This window comes from Lampetra fluviatilis, chromosome 32, assembly GCF_964198595.1.
Source record: "Lampetra fluviatilis chromosome 32, kcLamFluv1.1, whole genome shotgun sequence".
Classification (NCBI taxonomy): Eukaryota; Metazoa; Chordata; class Hyperoartia; order Petromyzontiformes; family Petromyzontidae; genus Lampetra; species Lampetra fluviatilis.
Genome location: NC_136306.1, coordinates 9,483,015 through 9,493,848, shown reverse-complemented (window position 1 = coordinate 9,493,848; position 10,834 = coordinate 9,483,015). Strand labels below are relative to the sequence as shown.

At 54.8% G+C, this 10,834-nt stretch overlaps 1 protein-coding gene across 1 annotated transcript in view; it reads right to left on the bottom strand.

Moving 5' to 3' along the window:
• Positions 1 to 1,166: 1,166 nt before the first annotated feature.
• The window catches only part of LOC144943731 (CTTNBP2 N-terminal-like protein), a 47,295-nt gene continuing 37,627 nt past the window's right edge, over positions 1,167 to 10,834 (bottom strand). Inside the window, 4 exon segments of the mRNA XM_078871510.1 lie at positions 1,167 to 4,043; positions 5,078 to 6,451; positions 6,453 to 6,923; positions 8,134 to 8,241. Coding sequence (XP_078727636.1) covers positions 4,026 to 4,043; positions 5,078 to 6,451; positions 6,453 to 6,923; positions 8,134 to 8,241 — 1,971 coding nt within the window. The 3' untranslated portion in view covers positions 1,167 to 4,025.

The window sequence follows — 10,834 nt, the reverse complement described above, 5'->3', positions numbered from 1 at the left end:
CATGCAATTCCGAATCGTGTCATGGGCTGTGAACACCGACACGTGTTAAGTCCACGAGGTTTTTCTGCCACAGAGGTTGGTTCGAGCGGAGTTTTGCGTGCACGCCTTTTTAGATCGTATCAGTGCAATGTTATGGATTTGATGCGTAACGACAAAGTTACATTTTATTTTATTTCAATGTAAAGCAAAGGATGAGCCATGGCGCAAGCAGAACCTCGCGTATTTTCTGTCTTTCCAGTTTGTAGCTTCCTCCCCACACTCTTCATTTGTTTTTAGTTCATAATCGCTCTATACACCGCATATATATCTCCGCAATAAAAATATACCTTCAGATATTTCATACCAATAAAACGCCAAAGTTCAAGAAGAGAACGTAACTTTGATACCTCTGCGAGAATGTTGACCAATACTTATATAACGCCGAATGGCACGACACGCCAAACAAAGCCAAGTCATAGTTGAGACACGAGCCACCTCCCAGACCATGCACTACCAGTTCAAAACACTGAACACAGTGAGGGGGGGGGTGGTGGGGGCGGTCAGGAGTGCAATGCAAAAGAACGGCTACCGCGCGTTTTCACCGCGATTTAAACCCCCCCCCCCCCCCGACGCAAATTCTCGCCTCCGAAACAAAATCCATGCAGCCACAAGCGCAGTGGACCGCACCACGGATCGAGCGCCACGTGCTCCAGGCAGCGCTTGGGTAGGCAGACTTCGCTCGGGAGGCTTGCGAAACGTTGGCAAAAGTGAGGTGCGCACACGTGCCATGCACACCCCCCCTAACTAAAACTACATTGGTAATGCTCGCCGCTGCTGGGCGTGGAGCCGGCGTGGCCTCCCGTGTCTTTCGTCGAGTTTTCGTTTGGCCCGGTTGAGACGCCTTTTGTAATGGTCACGTTTAAATGAACGCAACCATTTCTTTTTTCTTTAAAGTCCTTCATGGAATCAAACACCAATGCGGTAAAAGCCTCGTTTTAAGTGCAACGCGTCCGTTGTTTGTATGCTCAAATCGGCCGGTAAACAATACTACACAGTAGAATGTAATTACAAAAACATAGGCTGGTCTGGTTTTGGCCGATAAAATGCATTTGGAGCATCTATTCACCCCCCCCACCCAACCAACGCCCACCTCATCTCCCCCCCCGCCCCCCCCCCAAAATAAAAAGTCCTCCCCGCAATTCGTCGAAATGACTCGCACCAACAGGGCTTGCGATGGCGACACGGGCCGGCACAACTCCAGCTTGCAAGCATTAGCAAGTTGAACGCTTTGGCAATTGACGTCTAATTGTAGTGTTGGGAAGCGTACAAACCAGTCTTAAGAGCTTCGGCATGATTTCCTCATTTGAACGCTTGCTGCTGCTGCTGCTGCTACATTTAAGCGGACGGTTATTAAAACCCTTTTGATTGGCAATTCCATGTAGTGAATTCAGCACCTCTTAATTGTAATAATACCTAGCGCAATTAACAGATTATTTCAAGTAATTGCACAGTTAATTTACAATATTAAATGTGAAAACGGGGTGGGTGGGTGGGTGGGTGCGTGGCTGGGTGGGTGCGCGAGTTGGTGGGGGGGGGGCGGATAGTTGTACAGCGAATATATCAAAAGTCGGAAGACAAAATCACAAAAAAAAGCGAATCACATTTGATGTGTAAAACCTCGAGAGGTGGGGGACGAGCAAGCCGATGGCCCAACGGTGGCGGCCGCGACGCAGCAGCGGCGTTAAACCACGCGTCCTGTGAGCGGCGCTGCCCGTGACAAATCCGGGCATTGGGGGGGGGGGGGGTGGGGGGGGTCCCGGTGAATGCCACCTCTCGTGCTCCCGGTAACGATGACGATTTCAAAAATTTGTGTGTTGAGGAGTGGAGTGCTGACGTCAGGTCGCACTCGCCTCGGGGGGAATGCCGTCAAGGTAAAGTGACGTCATGCCCCCCGGGGTATTTGAGGGGAGACCCGTGACGTGGACGGGGTCTTCGCGGTGAGCCAAGAGGAGTGAGCGTTAGGGGAATAGGGGGCTCCGGGATAGAGGGTAGAGAGCCAGGCTAAGGGGGGGCTGCTTTACCCAGCTGGCCGAGTTGGATAAACCCTCGGTCAGTGCCGTGGGAAGAGCCTGATAGCCTGGTGGGGTGTAGGGAACTCCCAGTACCCTTCCCCTGGGGAGATTAGTTACTAACTCTGTATTAACCCCTTCCCCTGGGGAGATTAGTTACTAACTCTGTGTTAACCCCTTCCCCTGGGGAGATTAGTTACTAACTCTGTGTTAACCCCTTCCCCTGGGGAGATTAGTCACTAACTCTGTGTTAACCCCTTCCCCTGGGGAGATTAGTTACTAACTCTGTGTTAACCCCTTCCCCTGGGGAGATTAGTTACTAACTCTGTGTTAACCCCTTCCCCTGGGGAGATTAGTTACTAACTCCGTGTTAACCCCTTCCCCTGGGGAGATTAGTTACTAACTCTGTGTTAACCCCTTCCCCTGGGGAGATTAGTTACTAACTCTGTGTTAACCCCTTCCCCTGGGGAGATTAGTTACTAACTCTTGTGTTAACCCCTTCCCCCGAGTTAGGCGCAAGCCCTTAAATAAAGAGTTGGCGTCAGCCCCTACACGACTGGCTTCAGCGTCCTTCTTACCACACAACATTTGTAACCCCCCTGACCCTCCCCGCTCGGCCAGGCTGCCCGGCAGCAGCAGACTCAAGAAGCTCGTTGCCGATTTGCGATAATTATTCACAGCTGGAATGGGTCGATATCTATGAATGCAAGCGAGAGAGAGGGTTTAGAGTCGATGGCCAACATCATTACCACTGCACTTTCTAACGAGGATTCATATAAGAACTCACCGTTTATATTTTTATATTTAAAAAATAAAATAAGAATTGCTATTTAAAAATCGCTACGCTTAAGCAAAATACACTTCCATTTAAGACTCATTGTGCCTCCTGCCGTCTACCTGGAGACGAAAAAACAGAAATCAGTAGCAACCTTCTGCACACACACGTGCACGCACGCATGCACACACACACACACAACTGTGCGACGTAGCCACACTGGAATACGTTACAGCCTTCGCTTGATTAAACCTCCCCGCGCATCCGCAATACACATTGGCAACACGTTCAGCATCAATTATCGTTCAAGTAGCTCCAAGACGCGCGTGGCATGGCGCAGTAGCGGCAGGTTCGGTGTCCGAGAAGGGGCCCAGCCAAGAGAGAGACAGCGACCCTCCTTTGGCCGCCCCTGCCTCGGGGGGGGGGGGGGGGGGGCGGTCATGTCCCAGCGACGTCCGGACCGCGTGGGGACGCCGGACCGCGCGAGGCCTTTGTCAAAGTAGTGCCGGTTCCCCTTTGGCAGCAGCAGCAGCGGGGTCGGGATGGGCGGTGCGTAGCGGCGCGTACGCACACCCTGCGCTCACATCGACTCCCTTACACATTCACAGCGTGTCAACCGCGTCCCTCGCCACGTCGCTACGGCCGCCCGCTGCAGTTGGCGCCCGCTTTCCACCCCGGGGGGTGGAGGAAATGGAAGTCAAGAGTCAAGAGGGGTGGGGGAGGTGACACAGCTCAGGCCCAAGGCCTAAGGCCTCAGCTGTGGACGATGCATGGGTAAGAGGAGGAAGGAGGGTGATGGAGGGTGGAGGAGGGTGCAGGAGGGAGGAGTCCACCGTTCGGGTGAGATGGAGTAGACAAGAGAAGACGAATTCACATGCGGCGCTTCGGTGCAAGTGACATTGGCATGTAGAGGGGCTACGTCTCCTGCAGGAACGCCAACCTCTGCCCGAATGTGGGTGGCACAAGCAGCACCGTGGGGTCACCACGTCGCCTCGTGAACCCATCCCCCCCCCCGTCTTGCTTCACCGCAACAAGCGTCTTGTTATTTCTTAGTTTTGTTTGCTGGGCCCTTCTAGTCATCCGGCCATTGCAGTAACTCCTCCGGTTGATTGGCCGGCGGGCGGTTGAACGCGGACGAGTCGGAGGGGTGAGGAGCGCGAGAGCGGCAGCAGGGAGGCGCCGGTGGATTGCGGCCCACGGCGCTAGCGAGCCGAGTCGACCTGCGAAGACAGCGAAACGTTTGGGGGGGGGGGGGGGGAAGTGTGAGGAGGTAGGGGAGGGTGGTTGTGAGTTGTCTCGATTCCAGCGTGCAACTACACTTGGCAAAGGGGGGGGGGGGTATTTTACAAGTGCTGGGGTCGGCAACCGAAATAACAAGAGCCACTTTTTTGGAATTCGGTTAAAAAAAAGCTCAATATTTTAAGAGCGGCAATGCGACGTGAATACGAGACGGTGGCTCCTTAATAAATAGCAGTCACCAAGAGACGCAAGCGGCTCCGGAGCCGGTTGTTGTTTAAAGTACGGAGATAATCTGGTAAGATTTCCCCCCCCCCTACACCGGAGTTCGACTGTGCGCACTATTTTAATTATGTGAAATGTACTACTGGAAACGTGGCTCGGTGGTAGAATGAGGGGTTTTGGATGGTTGAGAGTTCAAATCCTGGTTTGCGGTTTGACTCGGGCCCCATGAATATCCGTTTTATCCATATTTATTTCTGGGTTAAGCCACGTAGTAGTCTTGTCCCAAAACACGTGTCATTACCCCTCCAACCATCCTAAACAATCGTCACGTTTATAAAGCTATAATTTATCCGTGCCAATATATCATCAAGTTCTGACCCAATGAATCTCTTCGCCTGTGGCTTAAGAAATTCCATGCCTGAATAATCTAACAATAACGTAAGCAGGAGTGGGAAGTCTACGGCTGATTGTCCTATGGAAAGACTAGACTCCGCCATAGAAATGTGGAATTTCCACCACTGGTTCAGGGCTGCAAAGACGAGGTGAGCAGCGTCTTTTAGTGCTCATGTAAGCAAAGAAATAGTTTGTAGAACTACTGGCTACGGACTGAATATTGAGCCCACTAGTCACGCACCACTTCGTGTTACACAACACCGACAGTGACTGCCTCCCCAAGTTAAACTTCGAGTCACCTCCTACTAGAAGCTGCCATTCAACGTCATTACATGGCAAATGAATGTTGAACGTCTGCGTACGATTAACGAGGAGTTGACGCGTCTGGCGCAACGCTCACCTGAGACGCAGACCTGGCCGGCAGCGCGCCGCATCCGTCCGAGCACGTGGTGGCAGCGGCGGTGGTGGCGCCCGCCGCAGCCGCCACCGCGGCGTTGGGGAGCTCCAGTGCGGACGCGAGGTTCCCCACCGCGGACGCGAGGTTCCCCACCGCGTTGTGCCGCGTCCCCTCCCCCTCGAGCTCCAGCGGCTCCACCGAGGGGTTCGAGTTACTGTCGACCGCCAAGCTGCGTGCCGGCGTGCCCGTCGCCGTCGCCGCCGCCGCCGTCGCCGCGTGGCTGCCTTGGATGAGCGACGGCTTCTTGGGCGGGATGGGCGGCGGGGCGCCACGGTCCAGGCGCAGCGACACCGACGGGCCCTTGACGCCGCCGCCGCCGCCCGGCGCCGACGGCGACGACGGCGACAGCAGCGGGTTCCCGCCGGCCCTGCCCGGGGGGTGCAGCGCGTGCGCCGGCTCGACGGCGCCGGGCGCCGGCGAGTGCAGCGCAGAGCGGTAGTCGGTGCCGAAGGGGGAGCTGCCGCCCAGCGGCAGCGCCTTGCCCGCGGCCATGGCGGCCGCCTGCTGGCTGGCGAAGCGCGAGATCGCCTGGCTCACCGTGTTGCGCGCCAGGTTCTTGACGGGCGAGGAGTCGCGCCGGGCGCCCGTGGCGTCGGGGCTCGTGGGACCGTGAACGGTGACCGAGCTCACCTGCAGCTGCTGTTGCTGCTGGACCTGCAGCTGCTGCTGCTGCTGCTGCTCCTGCTCCACCTGCGTCTGGAACTTGAGCTTGGCCACCTGGAAGCGCGAGTTGAGGCCGGCGGAGTAGCCCGACCTCAGCGGGTCGGGGGAGGCCGCCGTGGGCGACCCGTCGCCGAGGCCCGACGGGGAGTGCGGCGAGAGCGAGCGTGGGGAGAGGCTCGCGGCGGCGGCGGTCACGCCGCGGCCGGCGCGGGCCGGGGCGCCCGCGGACGGCGCGTCGTGGGAGTTGCTCAGTTCCAGGTGGCGCACGCTCAAAAGCTCCTCGTCGTCGGGCACGGGGGCGGCGGCCCGCGGGGGCGAGGCCTCCGACGGGGAACACGACGAGGGGGTCACCTTAACGAGCGGCTCGCCCGGCGAGCGGGGCGCTTCTCCGGCGGCCGCGTTGCGGTTGAGGTCCGTCTCTCCGGCCCGCCGCACGGGCCGGGCGTGGTTGGACCCGGCGTGAGCGGCCTGGCTCTCCGGTCCGTTGCGGGGCTCCCGCGGCTTCGCCGCCACGGCCGCCGTCGCTGCCGGGGCGCCATCCGTGCAGGACGCGTCCCACGCCGGGCCCGCGACGGGCACCGTGGGGGGGGGCGTCCGTCCCGGCCGCCCTCGAAACCAACGTTGCCGGCGCTTCGTCCGAGCCGGCGCCCACCGATCTCACCGGGGGCTTGGCCTCCACGCACTTGCTGCTCGTGGTTTTCACCTCCGCCGCCGCGGCGCCGTCGCTCCGATCCTTCGACGCCAGGCCGCACTTGAGGCCGAGGATCTCCTCCTGCAGGCCCCTGGTGTGGTGCGCCTCGTGCTCCAGCTTGAGGCGCAGCTGCTCGCGCTCCGTGTCGAACTCGGCGAGCTGCTTCTCGAGCTCGGCCTCCACCTGGCCGCTCTTCTTCTTGTGCACCTCCAGCAGGTCGCCCAGCTCGTGGGAGCGGCGCTTCTCCTCCGCCAGTCCCGTGTCCCTCTCGGCGAGCGCCGAGCGCTCCTTCTGCAGCTGCTCGGTGAGCAGCTCGTTCTCCTTGACGAGCATCAGCACCAGCTGCTTGCTCTTGGCGCGCTCCTCCCGCAGCTCGGCAGACAGCTTCTTCTGCTCCTTCTCCAGCTTCTTCACCTGCGACTTCTCGAAGTCCACCTGCGCACCCCAACGTGTGCGAGAATGTAGTTGTATATATTTGTATTATACAGCACGGTCGTTAGGTTCAGTCACGTGCGGCACACCTCGAAATCGCCAGGGAGACACAGCCAGATGTTTAGCCGGTGCCAACAATTGCCCAAGTTCTGGAGCCTTCAATACTAAGATGTTTTCAACCAGCGGCACCACGAGAACCCCATATTGAGAGAGGCAACACAGATTTCACTGCCTCTGCTCTCATTAACGTGGCTTCTTCGCCCTGATGTCGGATGGCCCAGGGCACGCAACTTGGTAAAATATCGAGCTGTTTTGACGCCTGCATTTTAACAAACGTCAAATTCACACCGCACCACTGCCGGCGATAACGTCGTCTGGGCGGCACGCCGACGTTACTTGAGTGGTGGGTGTGGCGCGGGGTGGAGCATCATAATGGCACGGTATGATCCGCCGCATACGTTCCACGCTACATGCATCGAGTTGAATTTATAAAATCATCAATTATTCACGACCCGCGTGCATTACGCGTGACTGGTTCACGTGACCCCTATGCACCCTTCAGAGGTTGCACACACTCATCAGTGCTAAATAAGAATTGATTCTTGAATGGAATTGTGACCCCCGCCCTCCCCGAATCACGACAATTCATTGAATTGCCGGTGGGTGGGCGTGAGATGAATTGTCGAGTGCTTAGGTGAACTGGTAGTGTGGTGTGCGATGAGACGGTGGTGATTGTTGGTTGTCCCCTGTGTGGCGGTATCATGGACGAGGCTCGAGAAGGACGCTGCTGCTGCTGCTACTGGGCAGTTGGAGGCAATCGCCCTCCAGCAACAACGGAGGGCAGAGGAGCGACGCTCAAAACAACGAGTGTCGGAGGTGGTTTGTGAGTGGTAGTGCGGCGTGTCCCGAAGGTGCCGTCTGGGTGGTGGTGGTGGTACGGTGACTGGTCGCCGATGGTGTGGTGGCTGTAACAGTTGCAGAGTGGTGGCTTCTATGTTGAGTGGTGGCTGGTGTTGGGGTTTGGATTTTGAAGGTGTCGTGTGGGACGTGGTGCGGTGATCCGTTGCCGGTAGTGTGGTGAGCGTATCGTGGTGTCGAGGGTGAGCGGTTGGCCGGTGGTGCGGTGAGTGTATCATAGTATCGAGGGTGAGCGGTGGAGGGTGAGCGTTGGCCGGTGGTGCGGTGAGCGTATTGTGGTGGCGAGCGAGCGTGCCTGCTGCTCCAGGCGCTCGCGCTCCTTCTCCAGCATGAAGGTGACGTCGTCGCCCTGCGCCAGGTCCTGCGCGTGCCTCCGCCGCTCGTCCTCCAGCTCCTTCATGACCTGCTCGCCCACAGCAGGTGTGCGCACGGAGGTAAAAGCGCTCAGGGATTTTGTTTTGCAGGTTTCATAGCGAACGTTCTACGGCCGTAGTGTCACGGGACGAAATGTCTGCTCGGAGCTGTCGCTGAGAAGCACATGACCCTCCGCGTTAGCATACGGCTCGCAGAAGCATACATCACAGAACTACTTCTGGGCTCGCTTTAACCGACTTCTTATATCCACGCAATCGAGACAGCGCTGCACTTTGTCAAATGCCCTGCTTCCGAGATGCGTTAATCGCATCACATTAAAACCAGCACTTAAATCAGAACTGAAATTCAGCCACATTAAGTGAAAACCAAATTTGTATTTGACAATATTTTTTTTCCTTCCAATTTTCACCGACTGGGTTGAACCATCAACTCTCTACACTTGGGAACCCGGTTTAGTCACAGGCAGCTGACCAGATTCGAACCCAAGACCTCAGCAGTGGTGGCTCAGTGCTCTGAGCCGTTTCACGTATTTGTACTGTACAACATTTTTTTTTATTGTGCACTGTTCATGGAGAATTTTTTTATAATTCTATCTGCTCATCAAAAATACAATCACATTCAGATAGGTCCATTAGGTCCATCAGCCTTTCAGCCTAATAGATCAATGTTCTCCAGCAGCATTCTTCACGAACCCGCACTCACCAGCGTGGCGAAGTATGGTCAAGCAACCAACACAACCGACACAGTTTGGGTGAGCCGTCATCCAACAGAGGATCGACAAATGGCTGAAAAATTATAATTTCTCAAAAAAGTTTTTTTCACGTTTAGTCACGGTGATGACATAAGGTTTTGAGATGCAACAGTCTCTGCCAGGCGGTTGGTTATGAGCCCTCGACTCATCAAGCAACAGCACCCCGCACTTTGCATAGAAGCTCGCACGTCAACGGTTCCATAAATAGAAATAAAACCGAATGGCTGTCGCAAAGCAGATTAACCGCAATCGGACAGGTTATGAGAGAGACAGTCAACTCATGGCAACGATGGGCCAAGGATCGGCTTCGAGAGGCAGAGTTCCAGTCTAATAGGTTTACCGTGAGCCGACAGCAAATCGCAAAACGTCTTCCCTTTACGTAAACGACTGCATCTGGACATCCGTGCACAGCCCCCAAATTTTTCAACAGTCGCCTTTTCCGCCGATGACGTAGTAGTCTTAAGCAATTCAAATTCTCGCTCTTGCCGGATAAAGTCTCCGACGTGTCTCTTCACGTTTTGCACGCAGCACATTGCAGAGACATGGCTTTCATAAAACGAAAGAAGAGGCTGCCGTAAAGGAAGGCATGACCCGAAAAACAATCGGTTGTTATCTTGGCTAGCCTGTGTACTCCCCTACCCCCTGCCAATGCCGTCAGACTCCAGATTGAGGCTTTGCGAGCGAGATAAAAGCATTTATAGTAACGATCAATCCGGCCATCACAGCACTGTCGTGATATACCTGCAACTGATGTTGAGTTTGAAAGCACGAGAGTGATACAGTACCGATGTCAGAATAGTGGCCCTGACTTAAATTTTAAAGACGTAACTTTAAAGAATAGGCTTTTTTTTGGTCATTAACAAAGTTTCGAGCCCAGGACACACAACACAGGTTTTTTTTATTCTCCCCAAGCGAAACTGCGTTTGTTTTTGGTTTGCATCTTTATTTAAGCTGCACGCTGTAAACATGACGCACACTCTGAAATAAACTCGGTGATTTCCTGCTTAAAAGACCAGAGGCAGTGTTCGTCTTCTCCCGTTTACAGCCCTGAGCCAGTGGTAGAAGTTCCACATTCCTATGGTGGGGTCGAGTCTACCCATGGGACAGCCATTCTTGACTACCCACGAAGTGGTATATATTTTATCGACCCTGGAGAGTGATGATGGGCTGAGTAAACCCCCCGACCAGGATTTGAACTCGAAACTTTCGAGCTGCTCGCTCCGAAACATTCGATGTTTTACATCCCGTACTCACTCCTCCCAAAACAACCGCGACCCATGCATACGTACGTACGATAGAAATGAAAACAATTTATTCATTTCTCACCAAACATACCACGGCGAACCGACGGAGGTGTATTTTGGGGTTTTCTTGTTCACGATGTTTATCACTGCACCACAGCACAGGGGCCACAGGGGGTGCGCGCCCAAGTGGACTTGCGAAAACACTCCGCTACTTTTGTTTTCCCAACAGACACCCTTCGTACTCTTAGTTCTTTCGGTAAAGTCACGTAGGTAAAAAATTTAATAAAAATTAATAAAAATAAAACAATAAAAATCACGACGTTTCGAAGGCAACACAAGTCTCCGTCATCAGGTGGGACCGTCACAGCCAGATTTACAGAGACTTGTGTTGCCTCCAAAACGTCGTGATTTTTATTGTTTTATTTTTATTAATTTTAATTTCATTTTTTACCTACGTGACTTTACCGAAAGAACTAAGAGTATGAATCCTTGCAGTCACGAAAGCTTCAAATCTAGAATTAGACACCCTTCTATGTCTCAGCCGCTAAATGATGGATCCCTTGTTGCGTGCAATCTTTTCTGAACATCACTCAGCGGCCCAAACTGCACGTGAGTACGAACCCCAT